A 23,115-nucleotide genomic window follows, 5' to 3' on the forward strand; every position below is an offset into this window, starting at 1 on the left:
ACACGGGAAAAAAGCGAACCGGTTCGGCCACTGTATAGTTCACATGCGTCGAAAGGGGTAAACCTGTATGACAGGCCTCGGTTCGTCATAGCAGCTCAGTACAAAAGGGCTCACACTGGCTCTGCTTCAGGACAGACCTCTTTCACCCGCAGGAGAACTGAAACACATCCGCTTGCAAAATGTTGCATCTTGCGTTTGGTCTTGTGGCGATCGGAATTGTCTACGTCGCTCTCGTGGAAACCTTGTTTAAGAAGTCCAAATGTAAAGGGACGACAGAAATGACTGGAAAAACAGTAATAATTACCGGTAAGTTTGAAAGAAATGGCCTTCTCTGGAACGCCGTCCCTGTGGAAGCGATTCTCATCGACAGAGTATTGTTTAGTCCAAAACTGTCGTTAAAACTCACGATAACTAGAACGATAATGGCTCCGGGTGCGACGCTGTCGCTCTGCTGTCGTTCCGCCCTGGGGCGTAATGGACTTTTTTTTTTTTTTTTTAAATTAAAGTTATAAAATAGCCAGCTATGTAGATCTTGTATGAAACTAGATATTCTCTTTCTTAAAACAATACTGGCTACATTCAAAAGAAATGTGAAAAGTGTGTGATTTGGCCAACTGTTCATCAGGTGGGAATACAGGCATTGGAAAAGCCACAGCAATGGACCTTGCTGGTAGAGGAGCAAGAGTTATCTTGGCTTGCAGGAACCAAAGGAAAGCTGAGACTGCCATCCGTGACATTGAGAAAGTAAGAGACTCTAATTTCATTTGTATATTTTAACTTCACGTTAATTGTCATGAGGAGGTTCACAGTCCATTAAAGAGGAAGTAACAAAGATGTATTTAAAAAATGTTGTTGCATGTGTGTTTGGGTTTCCCCCCCCCCCCCCCCCCCAAATCAGGTGACGGGCAGTACGGATGTGGTGTATGTGCATCTCGACCTGAGCAGTCTGAAATCTGTACGTTCTTTCGCGGAGACCATCCTAAAAACAGAATCTAACCTGGATCTTCTCATTAACAATGCAGGTGAAGACAACCTTCATAAATATTTATTCCGTCAACAAATCAAACACTTTATTTTTAACTTGTAGTAGATGCTTCTTTATTTTCTCTTCTCCAGGCCTTGTAGCAGATGGTCGAACGGAAGATGGTTTTGGTATAGAGTTTGGTGTCAATCATCTTGGGCATTTCTTGCTTACTTACCTCTTGCTGGACAAACTAAAAGAGCGCTCGGGAGCTCGGGTCATCACTCTGTCATCCCTGGCACATCGCTGGGGTAAAATCGACTTTGATACCCTGGCCGCAAGCAAAGACCTGGGCAGCGGGAGATACAGTTGGCAGTTCTTCCAGGCTTACTGCAACAGCAAGCTCTGTAATGTTCTATTCACACACGAGCTGGCCAAGAGGTTGAAGGGTACCAATGTCACCTGCTACAGTGTTCATCCTGGTAGGTAAAATGGCCGCCTGTTTCGATGATCGCGTTTCCTCCTTTGTTCTTGTGGTTTTCGTTTTTAACAAATGCTTTCTGAGAGCTCAGAGATGTTTGTGTGAATGTTGAATGAACACAGTGATAACGCAATAACTTTAGTGTAGGTTTACCTGTCTGTCATCCCTCAGGTATTGTGAAAACGGAGCTCTCCCGTCACGTCAGTCTCTGGCAAAAGGTGTTCATCGAACCTGTTGCCTGGCTCCTCTTCCTGGACCCGCAGACTGGCGCCCAGACAACTCTCCACTGTGCCCTTCAGGAGGGCATCGAAGCACTCAGTGGGCGGTACTTCTCTTGCTGTGCTGTTCAGGACGTCAGCGCTAAAGCCAGAGACGATGCAGTTGCCAAGAAGCTCTGGGAAGTTAGCAAGAGATTATGTGGTCTCTCCTAAACCTAGAAGAACTGTCTAGCGTCAGGAATGAACCAATACGCGGTCGCTCAGGTGTTGGCGATTTGATTTGAATCAGTGTTGGAAGTTAGTGTTTGATAATAGAAGACTTAGTGCTATTTTTATGAATGTGATGGATGATGTCTTTGACATGAAATTCATTGTGGAGAAAAACTGTACATTGTTAAATGCACAGTTTATCCAGTCTTATTGTTCATATTGTTTTTCAGATACAGAAATTTTATTTTTTGAACTATTGTAATAAAATGTATGCATTATGAACGCTCCATTGTTGTGTCTAATTCTTGAAACAAAGTTTTATGCTCTATGTACCAAGGGCCCCGTGTGGAATAATTTTGGAAACAGTTGTATACTTACAGGAATGTCTGCCTCACTGAAATGTTCCCAGGGTTAGAGTTGGCGTTCCAACTGTGACCTTAGAAACCCTACATAGCACTCTTAAGAACATCAAGTTACCTTAATGTATCATACTGTGGAAACCTGGGAATTATATATATATATATATATATATACATATACAGAAATACTTTAAGATCATAAATTCATATTACTGAAATATTGACAAGTACACAACAAAAACTCAGCTTGAGTAGGAGTTATCAAGTACATCGGTTCTTTGTTTACGTGCTATTCATCTCGCCTTTGGACTAAAATTAAACTATAAAGCTTGAACGTGAGAAATACGACTAACGTGCAGGTGGGGGAAATGCAATAGCTAACAAGTTAATGTATATGACTACGCTACTGGTAAAAAGATTTGTTTAGTCATAGATATACTTGAATATAGGTTGCAAAATACTTCAGAATGTTAAATAAGCACACCCGTTCACGCTCTTTGTGCAAGGTGCCGAATGTTTACCTGTATGGGTAGAGTGAACTATGGAGCGTCTGAAAAGATTTCCGTCAAGATTAGCGACAAAACTGTCGCATTGTGGCCCGATGAGCAACACAGAAAACGTGTGGCAGACTGTCATCCTAATCACGATGGTGCCAGACAATCGTTTTATCTTATTTTAACTATCATCTTAAATAGCAGGTTTACTAATTCATTAAATCATTTTTTAATGAACAGAATTACACTCAGTCACCTTTAAGTAGTACATTTGGTAGTCTGCATCCAAGTTTAGAAGCTTGGAAATGGACGGAATTCTTTCGGAAACCTTGCGACCTTATCTTGGCTTTCGGATCATCATTCAGGCCATCATTCAGATATAGCCCGGAGCGCCATATCTCCAACGAGCCTTTTAGCGGGAGAAAACACCGATCAGCACGTCGCCGCGTCGTGGCAGTAAAAGGGCCGATGACCCGGTCAACTCATGTCACTTAAGTATGTATCAGAATGACAGTTTAAGCTGCAGTTACAACGTGTGCACTAAAAATGCTGTCTATTACGTGAGAAACAGCCATTGCTCACGCACACGCCGGACACTTTGCAGGTGCATAAACACATTCCGTGAGCGACCTGTTGCTGTGCACAATTCGTCAGCCACCCTGTACCACTGTCATTAATGGTGAGTTTCTCATAGCAGGGATATTATTATTATGCACTGGAAAATATTGCTACTGCAGGCCCCCACACTTGTTTTTTGTGTTTGTTTTGAGTAAGTGAGGCAGGTATAATTCTTAAAGCATTTTAAAATGTTTATTATTTATCATTCACATGATAAATGTAAATTTTATTTATTTTATTTTTTTTAAAAATCCTGTTGCTAAGCAAACAGTGTTGGGTTTTGTGCTCTTAGCAGCTTGCAAACAACGCTAAGAAAAATTTCAGTCAAACAAGATATTCAACATTATTTAAGAACCGATGAGACGTCTTACAGAAAAAGCACCACAAGACTGGAAGATAAATACACTGTAAACTCCTATACGAAATTTCACAACATGCAACAGATTTCAAAGGCACGAACAATAAGGTTTTAAGGTTCATCTACCTATTATTTCAGCACAATTATAATCTTTCTAAAAATGCAATTAATGGAAAAAGCAAGCCACGAAACATGTGTAAACTAGTTTAAAGAACATGGATTGAAAGAGGAAAAAGGCGACAGTTACATATAAAAACGATTGAAAAGACAGACATATCAGCTGACATCATAACTAAAATCGTTGAAATAAATTACATTAAACCAAAACCACACCTGCTGGGACCATAAACATGGATGAGCAGCCAGGTCGGTCGATCTGGTCAGGAGTAGTGAGACTCCACAAGCAATAATACTGTGACGCCCTAGAACTATCAACACTAAAGTGCTTTTTCACCTGTCAAGGAAATATGTCGAGTGACACTCTGGTTTGAAAGCTCCAAATCTGGATCAAGTCAAGTCACTTTTCATGAAATGCCAAACAGTTCTCTTAGCCATCTCAGTCATCGTGTGACAGTCGTAAAGTGACACTATCAACGATTCTGAAAATACTGACTGACCACAGAAAACGTAATATTAGGTTTAAGATTTTCACTTTGTATTAGTTTTGAAACAAACATTTCAAATCAGTGTTCAGAATTTTTTTTTTTTTTTTGTATTGAGCTTAAACATACTACAAATTCATAACTATCTAAAATGGACTAAATAATAATTGCCACTTTTCCCTTTAAGAAGTCCGTTTTCCCTTTAGGAAGTCCGTTTTCTTCCAATCATGTTCTTGGCTGTGAAAGCCAGACCACCTCAGCCAGACCACTCCACAGGAAGTGAACAACAAAGTTGAACGCCAGCTCAACCACTGCTGTTGATTCCATTCATGTTTGTTTAAATGCACCCATAACCCCCCTAGAACACTACACACACGGGGTTTTCCCGCTGATTGCTGATCTGATTTTTTTTGTTGATTCCCCCGAATGTTTCACACTCACTAGCTTAAGTGTTTAGTGATGACTTCAGCGGTGAAGTCAAAACAGATGGCATGACCTCCCAGACAGGGAAAAACACTAAAGCACAGAATGTGTCACATGGGGCGGGAGGTTGTGTGTGTAGACCTCTAGTTTAAGCTCTGCTTACTCCAAAATGCATTCCAGATGCATCCAACCTTTCACTTTGCTGCCACAATTCTGGTTCTGGCATAATACAATCCTTCCCTCCCTTCAAAGTGGGCCCGGGGACCGCCCTGGAGGGCGGTTCAGTCGAAACGGGCCAGGACCACCAGGGCGGCGCCCCTCACACCAGCGTGATCTCCACTGCTTCCCTTTTTTGCACTTGGCCCTGAGCCTGTTGTTTGGGAGGGGGAGGCGCAGCGCGCACCTGTGGATGCAAAAGTTTTTTAAAAAACTATTTTTTTAAAATCACACAATCATGAGGCTACATGCAACAGTACAGAAAGGGGTTCAGAGGTTTCCGTGCGGTTTTAAGAGCACGGGCCTGTTCTGAGGTTCTTACAGGCCTGAGTGTTCCCGGTCCTCCATCTGCAGGGTACCTGGGTGGTGGGGTGGAGTTGAGGGAATGACCTGTGGGCAAGAAGAGAATGATCACAACGCCAAGGAGCAGATGTTTCTCCACTTATACCAATGCACTTGTACAATGCGTTATGCTAATCCATGTGCTGCAGATAGTTTACTAAAGAAGTTCCTTTAAATACACCTACTGACAAACAGAATTGTTGGGGCATGCGGGTCTTACCGTGGCCGGTTTTCGGTGGTCCTGGGGCTGGCCTGTGGAAGCCATTTAGGGAGTGCGGGCTCGGGAGAGGGGAGGCCGAGGCGCCAGCCGGGCCGGAGGGCAGCGTGGGCGTCGGCAGCGGAGGCGGGGCTGCGCTGGAGGCGGGGCTGCTACAGGCTGACGCCTGCAACTGGGTCATAGAAAGAGGGCGGGGCGAGCAGCCCTGAGAACACGCACATCGGACATACGGCGTTAAGTCTGGGGCTGCTAGTCCCATAACTACAGAGTAGCCATTTGAGACTGCAAAGGTTTGTGTTACTTTGGCTCCGTACGTCAGCTCATGAGATTTAAAAAAAACCTTTTTTTAAAAAAAATAGTTTTTCTTCTCGTACGTACGCTTAAATAAAAATATTTAGAACTTGTTTATAAAGCCTTTGTAATTGATGATTGCCAGAAATCTGTGACGTATAAACATCTGCACACACTTTGGCCATTTTCCCTGGACTACCACATGTGTAGTGCTGTCATTTTCAGTTGCATCTTGAGGTAAGCACACTGAGGTCAAGCAGGTGTGTTTGAACGTAGCCTTAAACACATCTGTGTCTTTTTAAGTTAGTCTTACACACCTTTGTGCCTGCAACTTGGATCTTGGTCTAGATTTGACCAACTGTGTTCCTTAACCTCATGGCTACTTTCGTTACTCGATACCGTGGCGCTTCACGATCTGCTGGGTTTTTCTCTTCCCCTCGTCTAATTGCTACTGCTAAACTACCTTTGGTGCTGGCGACAAAAGAATTTTAAAAATTACAGTGTGCTTGCCACAAAAGTAAACCCCTGCAGAGGTCCTCAGCAGAAAGCCTTCACCACTTAGGCAACCGCTGTGAACCTGTAGGACCTGCGAGTCACGAAAACGTCGAGCCATGAAATGGAATGAAGGCGTCAGGTTGTGCATTTCACGGCAAACCTCTTTAATGCTAACAAAACGTGATCCAAGCCAGCACGCCGTACACTCCGCGAACGGTCATACTGTGTAGGGCTCTGCACGGACCTGGGTTTCCGTGCCTCTGTGCGGGGGAGTCTCGTCGCCGTTGGCTGCCGCCAGGTCTTCCACCAGCACGGCAGGGAAGACCCCCATGCTGCCGTTGAGCTCGCCCTCCCAGAAACCGTCGTCCTCCTGGTTGTCTTTGTTCAGTATGCGGATGATGGCACCCTCCGGGAAGGAGAGCTCATCCTCCGTCTGGGCTTCGTAGTCGTACAGCGCCTTCGCAAAGCTCACTGCGCATGGGTCAGAAAGGACGCTTAGTGCCGTGTCGAGTTCAATCGCAATGAACAGGATTAATTACGTTAAACGCAAAAAGTGGGCAGCGAGAGAAATGTTTTTAAGATCCTGCATTACCACTTGTAATCAGCAGGAGGAAGAAGACTTTTTAATAAACTTCTTTGAATGTCAGAACACGTAGAATCCATCTTAGTGTCTTTTAATCTGTTTACTTTATGTAGGGTGAGTTCGGCTTGCACGTCCTTCTACAAGGTGTGGGTTGTGTGGAAGGTCTCGGAGCCCTGGCTTCCTTTGAGATTTCGATGTACCATCTACAATATATGAGCTGTCCGATGGTGAACGGATATGACGTGCTATATCTGATATATCGGTCGTTTTGAATGATCCGCTTTCCTGTAAGGTCATCTGAGGATCTGAGATGACATGAACGAGTGCGCGGTTTGCGTTGGATTCCAATTTTGCCTCTCTGATGTTCCCTCACGCTCCGTTTGCTGCGCGTGTGAGGCGCCGGCGGCCGCTCACCTCCGTCATCTCCGCTGGGGCGGGTCCGTGCGTGCTCGGAGGCCGGCTCTGGCTCCTGCTCCGCAGAGTTGCTGGAGGAGCGCGAGCGCGCGTCCAGGGCTGCCAGCGACTGCAACATGCTCAGCAGGCTGTTGGAGGACGGCAGCTGCAGGTACTTCTCCGGAACGTAGCCCACCTGACCCGCTCCGTTCCTGGCCTGGAGATGGACGCCAACACGGAGCTCAGCGCCGCCACGGAGCCCGGTGGCATGCCGGGGCCACGCTGACGTGACAAACGGTGACGCATCCTACCTTAACCCAGTCCTCCATATCGCCATCGTCTATAACCTCCAGCACTTCCTGTTCCTCGATGCTTAGCTCATCTGGCTGTGACGCCTGTTAAACACAGAAGCAGATGTGTACGCAACGCATGAAACGTGTACGCTACGGAGAGACAGGCATACGTATGGGAAAGAATTGTGCCGTGAGGTTTTCTGCGTTCCGACTGTGTAGATGTTAAGGACCTGGTATGAGTAGAGCACTTTGCAGGTGAGGGGGTAGTTCCTCAGCGTGCTACAGGGGCTGGAACTGCTGTCATCTTGTGTTTCTGCATCCTCTGTCTCCTCGTCATCCTCCCTGTCCAAATCCGCTGTGCTCTAGAAGTCAACGCATGTTCAGAAACACCGCCAGTGACCGCATCCCGGAGTCTGAAAAGAGGCAGTGTGTGTGTGTGTGTGTGTGTCTGTGTGTGGGACGTTTGCGACATACGCAGAGCGAGGCATCGTGGGGGGTCAGCGTGGCCCACCTCTCGTTCTCCAGCTCCTCCATCACCTGGTTCATTGCGCTCTTCAGCCAGGTGTCCACGGCAACGCCGACATCCCGGAGCAGGTTGAGACGGGCCTCCGCCTTCAGCTTCACCGTCTGCGGTGAGAGTTGCACACAGATGCGGTCAGACGCGCCGCTCAGCATGAACAGCCGAACAGCAAAACCCTTTCCCTCTACACTTCTCAAACACGTCCCATGCTAGGCCGTCAAGGTCTTGTCTGATCAATTCAGGATTTATGCTGATCCAGGTTCATTGCAGCGATTCTCAGTGTATGTAGAGTTCTTGCCATTTGCTGCATTTGTTTTCTAATGTTCACATCACATTGTTCACATGAGTTTATACGCTGTGTTTATACACGTTTATACGTGTAAATGTAGGGAAGTCTGCGCAGTGTGTAGCGCATTCCTAGCGCTAAAACTGAGAATCACTGTAAGCCAGTCTGTTTATTAATAAACAAAATAGAATGAAAAACATGGAAATCTGTATCACTGGCCAGAAGGGGGCACCTGACGCCTACTGCCACAGGGTTTTGATTAACGCGAGAGCACCACCAAGCGGTGACCAAACGCAAACTCACGCCCGAGCCCGGCTGAACACACACGCTTTACCTCAGCCTTCCGGATGCTCTCTCTGGACTCCTCCACCTTCAGATCCAGCTCACCAGAGTTCTGCTCCTGCTGCAGCGACCCCTCACACTCCGACAGTGTCTACGAGTGCATAGGTGCGCGACATGGTTAACACCTCCCTGCTCCCAGGTTCCTCCTCCTCCTCCTCGTACGCTCTCCTGCCAGATGCGGTGGCGTCCCTTACCCGCTGGTGGTGCATGATGTTCTTGTGCTCTCTGGCCACGCGCGTGGCCCACCTCCTCGCCTCCTTGTTCAGACTGTGCTCCTCCGCCGTGCCGGTCTCCTTCTGAAGCTGGGACACCTACCAAAGGAGAAGAACACCGTTGGACTCAAGGTCATTTATCCCAATAATGTCTCAGCCGTGGTTTCCCCGGCACGAGTTAAGATTCGTCCATTCGTGTTATTAAAATTAAAATAGTTACAATAGATTAAAATTGTTTCAAACACTTTTACACTGCTAAAACATTACATCAAAATTGCTGGTAATCACAGATACATTGAGAAGACGTAGACAAGCACTTTTCCACCAGAGCTTTTTCAATGTAATTAAATGTCAGTGAGTTATATTTCAGGTCATTTTACAGCATTTATCTGACACTTTTATCCAAAGCAACTTACAATTATGGCTGAGTACAACTTGAGTAATTGAGGGTTAAGGGTCTTGTTCAGGGGCCCAACAGTGGCAACATGGCTTGAACTGACAACCTTCTGTTTACTAGTCAAGCACCTTAAACACTGAGCTCACACTGCCGTAAAACAGTTCTGTTACAGCAGAACGAGGGAAATGAGATCATGGTATCCGTAGTTTCTGTTCCAACTCTGGGTACAATGTCCCTTTAAACCAGGTCAATAAAACAGTGTCCTGTTGTCCTGTGAAGGTGTGTCCCTCATTGAAAACAGTAGAGGCACAAGCTACACAGGAGATGTGAGGTGATAATGGGCTGACCATTACCTCAGAATAAAACCGTCTTCAGAGTTCAGTTTTTAACTCTTAATATTCACTTAGACAAGTCAAAGCCCACGGCCAAATTAAAGATGGATCTAGAAATAAGACGAATGCGGTTGAGAATGTGGAGAAGTGGACGCGCATTGGAGCATCCTTGTGGACAGACGTCTAAATATTGACCGACCGGATGGACTTTAGTGAGGCAACGTGACGGAGAAAGGAACCATTGACATGCGTGGGTTTATTTTTGGGGGGGGTGTGGTTCAGAACAGACTCGGCCCTGTGGACTAGAAATTTAATGTAGCAGCTGTTTTTTTTTGTTGTTTTTTTTTCAGGAAATGTTTGCAAGTCTTGCAATCAGTGTAAGACGGACCATGCATAAAAGGCAACATGCTTCACGGTTTGAATGATAATTAAGTAATTAAGTATGTCATATTTAAAGATAAAAGTGTCATTTTTAAAACTAAGTATTTTTAAAAAGGTAAAACAGACAACCAGTCAGAGAGATTTTTTTTCCAGCACCCCACCCCCATATGTTTGCTATTCTTTGACCACGGTTCTTGAAGCAACCGATTTGACAAAACTCACTGCATTTGCGAAACAAATAAATGACTTATAAGGTCACAATACGTCTTGAACAAATCCCGGCCTTTTCTTTCAGACAGCTACAGCTCCGCTGTCAGAACGCTACGCCACGGATCGTTTAGAGGCGGCGGGATCGGCTCCGGCCAAGGTGCGGCTGGCATGCATAATCTGAAAGAGCCGAGGAGTTGATGGGGAGGTGCTGCTTAGTCACAGCCTCAGCTGTTATGTAGGCAGAGTGACGGGGGTGGGGTGGGCAGGGCTAGTGAGTGCCCACTCCATCCGCCGCCCCCCCTCACAAAGCCGTCCTTTCAGCGGCCGGCCTCCTTCCCTGCCGCCTCGCCCCTCTCCGCTCAGAGCCGCACTTTTCCGGACTCTTCCGTCTCTGCGTTGCGTCGCCGATGTTTTGGTTGGGAACAGGGTGCTGCTTGTTCGATTCCAAGACGGAAAGAATGGGGTGGAAAAAAAAAAAAAAAAAAAAAAAAAGCCCAACAAAAACAAAAAGGGGCTTGACGGCTCAAACAAGTTGTCCAGTGTACGGCGGTCCCGGGGACCGCGTGGAGGACTGGGCCTCAGTGAAGGAGCGCAGAGGTGGGGGAGACTGCTGAGAGAGCCAGGGTTATGCCCTCACCATCAACCCTCACTGCCATCGGACAATCAACTGGGATTACGAATCAAGATTATCCCATCAGACTACCAACCCACCGGCCACTCGGAAGGATCACATTGGAAGGAATAAGACCTTTTTCTTAGGTATAAGGGAATTCTGACTTTTCAGAATAATTTAAAGCGATAGTCAAGACCATTATTCCAGCTCTGTCTGTTGGGCTGTTATGTGTGTGTGATAAGACTGACACCAACCCCTACTCCCCCCAGGAAACTCAACACCATCTCGTTTCAACCTCACCTTGTTTTTTCCACAAAGGCAGAGACACGGTCAGTGGAGACTCGGTCTGAGTCAACGGTCAGCCTTTAGTCCCAGTCTACCTACGTCACTGAGATCGGGGGATGGTCCGTGTGCTCCGCTCACGCCCTCTGTGAGGTGCGAGCCGTCTTTACTAGGGGTTGAAGGAGAGGGACTCACTGGGTCATTGTCACAGGGCTGGAACTGGAACAGCTGTGCTTGCTGAAACACAGGATTCTCTTGAATAAAAAGCTCCTGGTGAAAGTCCTGCATCACCTAGACGACACACACACACACACACACACATAAAACCCGATGCTGTCTTTGTAATATTTTGGAATATTCATCACTGGGGTCTTCATCTTATAACTCCACAAAACCGGCACAGCAATAAATACTGTGGATCATCTCTGATCAGGCCCACCTAGGCTTTGTGTGTAAAAGAATGTGTGTGTGTATGTGTGTTTTGAAATCTGAGCCTGTGTGAACACTAGACACACTAGATCTAGGATACAGTTACACTGAGGCGAATGGAAACAAACTCGATAAGTCGTCATGTTACAAAGATGCAAGACTGGCTCCCAGTCAGATAACCCACAGTAACATCAAGTATCCCACTTCAGCATAAATAGTCAAATAACAGTTTGGCTTCTTAGTGAGCATGAAATAACATTTTAAACCTGGTAGTTACATGCAGTCATATTTGCAGTATCATACCTGAACCGCTGCTGTGATTTTCAGTGTAAACACAGACTTTTCATCTACCAGTTATGAAAGCCGTAGGTATGAAGGTTCAGCAGGGCCTTGTGACCCTCTACGTGATTAGAAGTGGTTTAAAATGACAAAGGTCATCGACTCCTGCTTCAGTGGTAGCTGTAGGCCTAATCGTGGTGTAACATAGTTCCAGCCTCTCCAACGTGAAGTACCCATCACCAAACCCAACACTCCACAGCCTTGCTTCAGTTTCTGTACAAGATAATGTAACCATCTGTTGGCCCGGTTGGGCGAGCGTGTTCACCGGGACTCGATCTGACTGCTCTTTATTTCCAGATCAAATTCGCAGCAGCACCTGTGAGGCCACTGCACCGTAAAAGCTCGTCGGTGTGATTTTACAAGGCCCGTGCGGTACGCGTGCACGCACGCACGCACGTGTGTGGTGGGTGTGCGTGCATGCGTCTTCCACTCACTCCGGTGGACTTCTCCAGCAAGAAGTTGAAGGTGTCCTGTACGGTATGTGCCGCCTCCAGCTCCGCTTGACACAGTGACACCAGATATCCCTTCATGTGATCGTACACACTGCCATCCAGGACCTGGGGAGGGAATCGGCAGCCAGGGACAACAACTGAGTCAGCACTGGCCCCCCTACCCCTAGACCAATCACTTTCTGTTCCATCTCCAAATCTAAAGATACAACACCGTTGCCGTGCGTGTACCTCCCTCTCGCATCGCCTGCCGCTGTTCCTGCAGTGTTCGTGCATGCCGGCGCTCTGCGCGCCGGCCATGCCGCTTTCTGGGCTCAGTGTGACCCTACCTGGTCAGTGTGGGAGAGAGGAGGAGCCAGGGGTCACCTTAATGCAGCAGAGCAGGTCGTTGTCGTAGTAACGGCCCTGGTGGGCGTTGGCGGCCGCCAGGGTGAGGAGGTACTCGTTCCTGGCGTGCGTGGCTTTGGAGTTGCACTCGTTCCGCTTGGCCTTCAGCTGGAAAGGGTCACACACGGTCATGTCGCCATTCGTGCTCAACTGAACCGAAAACACATCGGAAGTGTGAACGTGCGAGTGGGTTTTATCGTCATTCCTGCACTCACCTTTACACTTGCTCTTTTCAAGCTGGAGCGGGACTGAAACAGACTGAGTTTTGACCTTGGGACAAATGGAGTTTTAGAAGTAACACAAAGAGCGTTAAACTGAAGACACACAGTGCTCTGGCAAACCATGGCAAACCTCTTTATTTTATTATGACTGTAGAATGTAAGAACACGGTGCTCCTCCCCCCACCACGCCAATCCCACACTTTCCTCTTCAGGCATGACTTCCTCCATTTTTGACAGAACAATAACAGTGCCCTATAGTCCCCTCACAGCCTTTTCTCAAATGACATGTATTAGGCCCGTGGGGAAGAGTGTCACTTGTTTGACAAATTCTGCACTCTGGTTTTAAAGTCGTCTAACTGCGGGCAGGCTAAAATATGATCCATGTCTAAGGCTTAAGGGAGGCCTTCCCATGCTGGAGTTCAACAGCAGAGAAGTGGAACAGTTCTGGGAACAACTGAATTAGGAATTTCTGAACATCCGTGAAATCCTGTAGAATAGAAATTGACACTCACATCATGCCCGTTTCGTAATGAGCAAAGAAAATATCCAATCAGAATCACTTAAATTGTGAAGGTGTTTGTGTTCTTGACAGCAACATGGTAAATTGGAAATTGCATCCATTTTCGTGTTCTGTGCGTTCATCCATACCAAAACAGCATTTTCCACTCCAAAGTGAGTAATTCTGAAAACACAGCTTTGGTGTTGTAGTGCGGATAAGAGAAAATATCGCTCTTAGAAAACACTGACGTAAGGTTGTCATGTGACCTCCACCGTTCCAAAGTGGCAGAACCCGTTGTCAGGCTGCTTACAGCAGTAGGTATTGTAATTTCATGTTTGCTGGACTGTTTTCATGCTGCAATGTGGTGTGCAAGATTGATTGCTTTGTATTCACTTCCCCACTTCAACTGGTATCAGTAGACGACAGCAAAGTACCACTGCAGAAATGATACAGGAGTCAAAGGTCATTGTACACACAGGCACATGCTTACTATCCACTGTTTTATGGGGAACCTCTGGAAAATGAACATTTGCACCGTCGTTATTGACAGTTTTCACTAGCTTGTTAGGAGCGAGATGGTATGCTGGGGTCAGAGGTCGTTCACCTGCCCTTGGAAGGCAACAGGGCTGAGCTCATATCAGGGTAGAATGAGTGGGTGTGGCAAACATACTTGGCCTCCATGTCTGCTTTCTCCCTTACAGCCTGGGCCATCTGCTCTGTCTCCTGGTACTGTTTCCTGGACTTGGTCAGGTCCTTGACTGTGTCTTGCAGCTCTGCCTGGATACGTGTCAGCTGTTCAATACACTACAAGAAGGCGGGAAGCACCGTTAAGGACACACAGGCAGATTAAAAGGACGCAGAGCCGGAGGTACGGCGGAACATTTCGAAATCCTTTACGACCCTGTGAGTGATACCATCCTGACGGATAAAGGTGAACGACAACAGAAGGACAACGGGCTTCTGGTCACGTCCGTCAACGGGCGTGCGTACCTTCTTCAGCTGCTGCTCTTTATGGGTGCGGAACGTTTTGATTGGCTCAGACACCTGGCTTTTGTAGCTGTCAGAGCCACTGATTCGCGACTGCGTCACTTTCACAACGCCCTCCAGGTACGCCCTCCATACTGTGCAAACGTTCCTGAACACACACACGAACACACACACACACACAGCTTCCAGTGATCTGTTGGTGATAAGAAGCCCAATACCTGCCAGACTCTGGTGGGCTGTGTTGTTACCTGTATTCTTTCTGCTCTTCTGACTGAATTCCAGGCCACTCCCTCTTTAAGTACTGGGAGGCCAGTTTCTGGAGCGCCTGTGAAACACAAGTCACAGCTTAAACCTTCCTTGGTTCACTAATTCATAATTCAAGATTTAAAAAAATAAAGGAGGATTTGATGCGAAACCAAAACCGTATTTGCGCGCAAGCGTACAAGGACGCCTGTGCTAAAGGGCGGCTCTCTCGCCCGCCTCCCGTACCCCGGACGACGGTAAACGTTCTGGGGCAAGAGTGGCGAAGCAGGGTGAACAGCAGAAAGGAAACGATAACACATCCGCAGCAGAAATGTTTAAGATTTACTCTTTGTGGTCGGCGAACTGTGCGAAGATCCAGCCAAGGCAGAAGTCACAGAGGACCTCGAGTGTGTGTATGCGTGTATAAAGGCTCTGCGCGCCAGCGTCCACAGCAGAAACGAGCATCACGTTCAGTGGTTTGTAAAGACGTTCACAACCAACCCAGCAATTTCAAAACGTTTGCACATTGGCAATAAAAATACGGTGGTTTTGTATTTGTAAATACAGCATCATACAGAATTTTTGGAGGGGATGACTTTGGAGATATAAGATGATAGTTTCTGATAACTGCAATTACGGCATCCGTCATACATATTTACAGAAGCGTGTTCTCCTACTGTCTGGAGTCATATCTTCATAGCATGTATGGAGGGGAAATAGCTGCCTTCCTGTTTACATAACACCCCTGTGCTAAACACTCTTATCAGTGGACCTGGTGGAGACAGTCGTCCTCAGACCAGCCGCATCTCCACCGCTGCCTGTCTCTCCTCTACCTGTCTCACGATCGATATCGGCAGCCACTGTGGGGGTGAGCTCAGCCTGGGGCTCAGCCTGCAGGCCCCCAGGGGCCAAGAAGCTGGAGCCCTCGTCCACTTCCAGACCCTGAAGGGGCACGAGGTTCCAAGCCAGGCTCAGAGACCACAAGCCGGCATTGTGGGGGCCAGCCAGGAGCCTGTGCCAGCACATACACACACACACACACACACACACACACACACACACACACACACACACACACACACACACACACACACACACACACACACACACACACACACACAGAGCCCACCCCACGCCTGCCTCCTCTCAATAGCTCACAGGAGGAGAGAGAGATGAGATGAGAGGTGCTCCTCTCCTCCCGAGCCATTGAGGACAGCCAGGCCCAGTGCAGGTGCTGCGTCCGGAGGGAGCCTCATCCGGACACGGAAACACTGGGCTCTCTGATGGATGTGCATGCCCAGCTGCCTCGCTGCACCACCTGGACGCCGAATCGGAAAAGCGGAGCCTGTCGGGACACGTGCCACGCATCATAAACCCCCCCGGAGGGTTTGATTACTCAGCACGTCAGGTCAGCAGCCAAGGTCAAAACAGCCCAAGCAAACCGTGCAGTCGGACTGCATTGTTTTCGTAACGCATAAATTAGTCAATTAATAAATATTTAAATATAAAAGTTCTGAAAGGGGAAATACAGAATGTAATGATATTATGTGCGATTACACCATATCACTCGGCATGATAGAACAGAGCCTCAGGATCTTATCAACACAGTTCTAATGAGAGAAGCCATGAAACACACAGACAATAAAACAGTTCAGCACCTGTACCTGTGTAAAGGTCAGGAGTGAAGAAAAAAGTCTGGAACAGCAAATACACGGCATGTGTGCGCGCGTGTGTGTGAGAAACAGAGAGAAATCACTTGTTCTAATTTTATCTGAAAACTGAGTGGGCTTCCTGCTTGCAAACTAAAATGCAAAATACACTCAGAGTTACAGAGTTGACCCAGCAATGGCACAAAACCTCAGCGACAGCTCTGTGCTTGTGCTCAACACCCACAAACACATCGCTACAGTGTGACCGTTTGGGTGGGCAACCCAAAGATGGTCCAATCAGCAGCAGCCCTGTGGTGAGAAACTGAACAGTGACGCATGTGTGGGGCGGAGGGTGCATCTTAAGAGGGTGGCTAACCAACTGTGCCTGGTGTAAGGTGGGTTATAGACTGTGCACCTAATGAAGTGGTCAGTGAGTGTAGGCACAAGGTAGGTAATTCCAATAAAACAGGTGGTGAGTGCACTATTGAACAAATTACCTACAGACTCCAGTGTCTGATCCTAAGTCATATATACTAAAAAGCAGGGGGACATTAGCTGCCTACATTATCCAGGCCCAGGCACACGTAATGGAAGTTTCTCTGCCATTTCTCGGCTCATTCACAACGACATTACGGTTACAATAACATTTTTTTGTTCTTGCTGCTAAATGGCGGCTTTCTGTTCAATAACCCCGCTTCCTAGTGAGGACTCACGCAAGGACTCTCCTATACGCACATGTAGGAGAACGTCTTACTGAGAGTATGTGGACAAGCAGAGACAAACACAAGGCAGACACAGAGGCAGACTAGAGGTAGACCTGGAGGCAGTCTTGAGGTAGACCTATAGGCAGACACAGAGGCAGACTAGAAGTAGACCTAGCTTCAGACCCAGATAGAGTCTAGACAGGTGTTATTCAGGACAAAGCTGGATATGTTGGCTGTTCAACATGTGCAACCACTGCATGCCTACCAATCCTAATCTAAAGCTTTACCAACCACTGCATGCCTACCAATCCTAATCTAAAGCTTTACCAACCACTGCATGCCTACCAATCCTAATCTAAAGCTTTACCAACCACTGCATGCCTACCAATCCTAATCTAAATCTTTACCAACCACTGCATGCCTACCAATCCTAATCTAAATCTTTACCAACCACTGCATGCCTACCAATCCTAATCTAAAACTTTACCAACCACTGCATGCCTACCAATCCTAATCTAAAACTTTACCAACCACTGCATGCCTACCAATCCTAATCTAAATCTTTACCAACCACTGCATGCCTACCAATCCTAATCTAAATCTTTACCAACCACTGCATGCCTACCAATCCTAATCTAAATCTTTACCAACCACTGCATGCCTACCAATCCTAATCTAAATCTTTACCAACCACTGCATGCCTACCAATCCTAATCTAAATCTTTACCAACCACTGCATGCCTACCAATCCTAATCTAAAGCTTTACCAACCACTGCATGCCTACCAATCCTAATCTAAAACTTTACCAACCACTGCATGCCTACCAATCCTAATCTAAAGCTTTACCAACCACTGCATGCCTACCAATCCTAATCTAAATCTTTACCAACCACTGCATGCCTACCAATCCTAATCTAAAGCTTTACCAAAGAGCAGCCATTCATCACCCCTTCTACCTCCAGTCCTTCCACATCTGCCATTGGCTGGCTCACTGACTGTGTTCCCTGTCTAGCCAGGCTGTACCACTCTCCTGTTCCTTGTGTACACTGACTAGGTTACACTACACCTCTGTCCCCCGTACATGTCGTCAGCCTATATTTGCATTTTTCATTAGTGGCTTGAATTTGACCGGCAGGTATTAGCCAAATGCTTTTCATGTAGACTACAGTCTAACTGCAAATGCACGACACTGTTAATGCAACTATTCATGAATACAACATCAACCGATATACAAACATTTAAACATACACTAAATATTCAGACGCGACCCGTCCCAGGTGAAAAGGTCATTCTCGAAAGAGATTTGCTTTATGCAGAGGCCAAGTTACCTTCTGAACAGAGGATATAAAATAATAATTATTACATATGTGAGACTGGGTGCTAACCTAAAACATATTTTAACTGGTAAAAAACTCTTAATACAAGGCTGTTCTTCCCCTTTCAGAGGGTCTTACATATTCCAGATAAAATAGATTGCTTAAGATAGTCATTTATGCTCAGCTTTCTGAGTAGGAATTTTTTTAATTGAAATTTTTACCAATTTTGAAGTGGTGGATAACTTCTGCAAGTCTGCAAGGCAGGTCCGACACAAACTTAGCATTCGAGGTTGGCTGAGACCAATTTAGGGTTTGGCCTCCAATGGGTTTGGGGTCGGATGAGGGGGTTGGTATTGAGAAAATTAAATTGAAAATCAATGGCAAGTCAGAAAAGGGTAAAACAAAATATGGGCTACATTTAGAAAAACAGTCAACAAAGTGAAGTTCTTTCCTTAAGGGCTGTCTCAAATCTGTAAGGCTGAATCCACACCACAAACAGATAGTAAAGACTTACAATCTCACCATTGTGCTCGGGGAGGGTGCAGGGCATGTGGCCCTGAGACAGAGGAAGAACACACAACTTTACCATCAAATGAAAAATCACATACGCGCTCGAATGCGCCGGAACAGAGCGTGTGCGGAAAAAAATGTCGGCTTGTTTTGAGTCATTAAAACACAAAAAATGGACTCAAGAAAGAGGAACAGGACCGGTACAGCTTTACGCCTGCTTTACACGTACAGCATTACACGCACAGCTTTATATGCACAGCTTTACCCCTACAGATTTAAACCTTCAGCTTTACATGTACAGATTTACACACACAGCTTTACACCTACAGATTTACACACACAGCTTTACACCTACAGATTTACACTTACAGCTTTACACGTACATATTTACACGCACAGCTTTACGTGTGCACCAATTACTAAGGTAGCAAAGGACCACATAAGGCCTTATGCCAAGACCGGAGCCGCTGCTACACTGTGAGCGTATAGTGAAGTAGACTACTATACTACACTGCTGTGAAATGTGACATGGTTAAAGATTGGCTTCACTTTTTTGTATGTGGCCCAAAATGATTTACATGTGTTGGGCGATGTGAACTCCGTGATTTATGAAACCAGAATGCTGACTTGACACAACCAACAACTCTGGAATTTGCCAGGGCACGCTACCTGAACGTCACTATTGTAACGGCCAATACTGTGATAATTAACATTTCATGACAAAGACACTCACGTCACAAAGAGCCATAATAAGTAGTTTAAAACGACAGTCAAAGTCAGTGGGATTTTTTTTTCTTATGTTAAACAGATTTCATAAAGGGGCTTCAAAACCAAGGTTGTCCCTTCCTTCCTTTCTATTCCCTTGGCCTGTCGCCGTTATTCCTGTAACATGACATTTTGCACATTCAGCGTTGTAGGCAGGATGACGGGGCCTTAACGGTTCTCCACTATGTGTCATGAGGCTAAAACAACAGGATTCCAAGCCTTCCTGTGACCAAGTGTTATAAGTGGGAGAATTAGAGCTGCACATTGGAGACTAAAACACTATATTCCAATTACATTGCACCACAGTATGACTGTGATGTGCTATATGATGCATTAAAACCACATTGGGGGACCACTGATGTAACATATGTGGTAAAGGCTGGTCTACGGTATTTTTGGCGAGACCATGTGAATGCCATGTTGTTTTTGTTTTTGGGGACCATGTGAATGCCATGACTCAGCAAAACCCCATGGGACTCACGAAACATTCATCTGGAACGTCTGCGCGTTCACAGCGTGCGAGAGCAAAACAATGAATTGATAGAGGGCATATCGCATCTTTCTGCAATATCAGTATGTCAAAAGCCAATATCATGAAAAAGATTCTGACCAAATATTTCACAGCCTAAGTAAGCAGAGTCAAAAAACGGGGTGTTTTTCTCTGTTTGAACCAACGTTCCTTTGTGGAACGGCACACACACGAGGCTAACGTAAACAGGCAGCAGAGACTTCCGCCATGTCCAACAAACCATCTGTCTCAGAAAGTCTAGACATACGTGCTACAACGATTACAGTCCACAGACGTCAGAAGAACAGCAAGACAACCCAACTTCAAACTCAACTCATCTCAACGGCTGCTATTCCCGGCTAACCGTGGTGAACAGAAACACAGTCAGAATGTAGCAACATAAATAAGCTGCATAACAATGAAAGACAATATAGTGTGAATCTAAAGACATGACTATTGTGGTCTTTTTTCTGTTCACCTACGCCATCACTAACCACAGCAAACGTTGACTGTCTCTTCTGACCCAGACTCATACCAACCTGTGCCAGTCTGACATCACCACATTAAGCCTTTTTTTATTTTGTGAAAAGAGTAAAGCCATTTCATCTGTGAGTACATCTGGCAGCCAGACTGGCCAAAACAAACTGGACAGATGGGGAAAAAAAAAAAAAAAAAAGATGTGGCTTTTATGAGGCAGAGCAAACACTGAAACACATCGCTCTGGTATTCTTAAACAAAACAGGCTTGCGTGCACTACATCAACCTCTGCCATCTTTGAATCTGGGTTCCCATCAGCCAGTGCAATGCTACCCATCAATGGGGGAAAACATTTTATGGAACTGGCAGACGACGACAGCCACAGTCACGCCAGCAGCAGGTACACGGAATTCCCACGTCTAAAAGTTTCAGATTATTCCAGGTAAATGGACAAAGATATTTAATTTCTCAGAAATAACTATATGCAACCAGCAGATGCAGAGTACATAGAAGGGAAAAAAAGCTACAAATGATATGGAAACTAATATATTAAAGTCTCTCAGAGGCAAAGCATTGCTGACTGAGGTACAGGCTTACCTGTGCATAGTCCTTCTCTAGTACAGCTTTCTTTTGACTGTATGTCCTGCAGGTAAGACACACACACACACACACACACACACAGGGGTCTTAATTAGAACCAGATTCATCCACATTTTCACACCTTCTAACACTGCACCACAGGCTATTTTACGCTGACTTCAGCAGTGCTTTGTTTTTAAGGTAAAATCAGGCCCTGATGTGCCGTTATGTCACAGATCTGTAACTGGCTGAGATGTATTATCATTATGAGCTGACCTGCATGGAGAGCAATGAACCAGAGGATCACATCACATCACTGTGGTGCTCTGTCTATTCTGTGTATTCTACAATTACTGCTCATTGTGGAGGAAATACCAACTCCTCCGCAACTCTCTTAGAAACCTACATGAAAGCTTTACAATCCTGGATGTGAGCATGTGATTGAGTGTGTGTGTGTACAATTCGAAGGTGTTTTTCCCACTTTGAAAGGTGTTTTAGAACTTGTGTATGCTACAGATCTGACTAAAAATACATTATATATATATATATACTTAAGAAACGCCCTTTGCCAGACATCTGATGCAAATAAATGTACATAACATATACAGTATTCATGTAAAAATATTTACAGTATTAATGTAAACATTCAGGGAGAAATAATGGCAGTTCAATGAACTGATCTCCACGGCCTGTCAGGACTGACACAGTAACGGTGAAAATGACGACCAAATGGGACTATACTGATCGAAAATATATTTGCCCATAGAGCTATGAGCATGGCCAGGTTCATCGTATGTCGTGTGTGCGTTCTCCAGACATACGCGCTGGTCTTACCTCAGGTCTTCCAGAAGGTCACAGTCAAGCTGATGTTTCACGTGCAGCCTGTTTAACTGCTCTGCCTGAGCATGCTTCAGCTCCTGACTAACTTTCACCTGAAGTACAGATAAGGCACAGTCACTTAATGGGGCAATTCAAATTTAGTTCAAATGTCACTACATAAAGTGTACCTGCTTGTAAATTGATAGTTTTCATTCTAGTGCCACAATAAGACAGAACACTCCTAAAGTCATACACACCAGCTCTGGTGTTTGTATAGCAATGAAAAATAAATAGGCATTGAAAAATACCTCCTTGATTAATTAATGCAGGTAGACGTCTGTAATTACAATGTAAATTGTTCAATAAAATGTATATATGAAGAACTGGTGTTTTACATTAGTAAAATATTTGCCTGTGAAGGAATTACAGAGGAAAAGTTTGGAAAGTGATTTGTAGCTTTACCCTTGACAAATCGATAAGTACATCGACGATTTGTCACACACACACACACACACACACACACACACACACACACACCTTTGTACCACTAAGGGGACTGTACTTCTGAAACAATACTTTTAATCTATTACGTTACAAATTATCTGTAAACAGTCATAATTCTGCAGAATGAAACTGTTACAAGCAACACGTAGCTTTCCAAAAAGATTCAGTTCCACTGTTTCCAGTGAACTAGTGTTGTTTGGGTAAGGGATCCGACTTTTCATGAACTCTCCGCCAAATTTCAAAGCGGTAAGACAAAACAAACCCCGAGTACACAGAAGCGTAAACTATTATTTTCGGGAAGCTTACCTTCCTTGGCGGAGGCTGCATGTTTACAACAGTCCCGAGAAAAGTCGGCGCAAATTCAGCCGCAAAGCCCTGCACATCTGCCCCGGTGAGCTGGCGCAGAGATCTGCAACAAGGCTGGGGAGGTGGAACTACTTGGGTATGGAGAAAAGCTTAAAGCTACCATAACAACCTCCCAAATCTTTACTTCCACTGCACACTGCTGCTGAAAAAAAAATACTGCAGCCGGAGGGCCAAGTTTGCAATGGAAATTGAGCGGGGTTTCCGGTCGTGGGGCAACTTGATGGCGACACGTCG

At 45.8% G+C, this 23,115-nt stretch overlaps 2 protein-coding genes across 4 annotated transcripts; one reads left to right on the top strand and one right to left on the bottom strand.

The window, feature by feature from the left end:
• The first annotated feature begins 53 nt into the window (after nt 1-53).
• dhrs13a.2 (dehydrogenase/reductase (SDR family) member 13a, tandem duplicate 2) lies at nt 54-2,114 on the top strand. The gene is made up of 5 exons (XM_027003450.2): nt 54-306; nt 626-744; nt 899-1,022; nt 1,117-1,443; nt 1,614-2,114. Exons 1-5 carry the CDS (start codon nt 180-182, stop codon nt 1,871-1,873), a joined length of 957 nt encoding a protein of 318 aa, XP_026859251.1. The 5' UTR covers nt 54-179; the 3' UTR covers nt 1,874-2,114.
• A 2,279-nt stretch (nt 2,115-4,393) lies between these two features.
• si:ch211-176g13.8 (F-BAR and double SH3 domains protein 2) lies at nt 4,394-23,102 on the bottom strand. 3 transcript variants are annotated; one of them, XM_027003539.2, is made up of 20 exons: nt 22,822-23,102; nt 22,027-22,124; nt 21,211-21,256; nt 14,689-14,765; nt 14,444-14,588; nt 14,124-14,257; nt 12,949-13,003; nt 12,713-12,841; nt 12,332-12,454; nt 11,325-11,420; nt 8,897-9,013; nt 8,695-8,793; nt 8,029-8,181; nt 7,785-7,916; nt 7,573-7,656; nt 7,283-7,478; nt 6,530-6,756; nt 5,503-5,671; nt 5,263-5,330; nt 4,394-5,127 (listed from the first exon to the last, which is right to left on the bottom strand). In XM_027003539.2, exons 1-20 carry the CDS (start codon nt 22,840-22,842, stop codon nt 5,044-5,046), a joined length of 2,253 nt encoding a protein of 750 aa, XP_026859340.2. In that variant the 5' UTR covers nt 22,843-23,102; the 3' UTR covers nt 4,394-5,043. The 3 variants fall into 3 exon arrangements, with proteins under 3 accessions (XP_026859340.2, XP_035391441.1, XP_035391442.1); XM_035535548.1 differs by having other exon boundaries at nt 5,503-5,704; XM_035535549.1 differs by having other exon boundaries at nt 5,503-5,739; nt 6,526-6,756.
• Nucleotides 23,103-23,115: the final 13 nt, after the last annotated feature.

The sequence above is a fragment of the Electrophorus electricus genome, chromosome 17 (assembly GCF_013358815.1).
Source record: "Electrophorus electricus isolate fEleEle1 chromosome 17, fEleEle1.pri, whole genome shotgun sequence".
Taxonomy (NCBI): Eukaryota; Metazoa; Chordata; class Actinopteri; order Gymnotiformes; family Gymnotidae; genus Electrophorus; species Electrophorus electricus.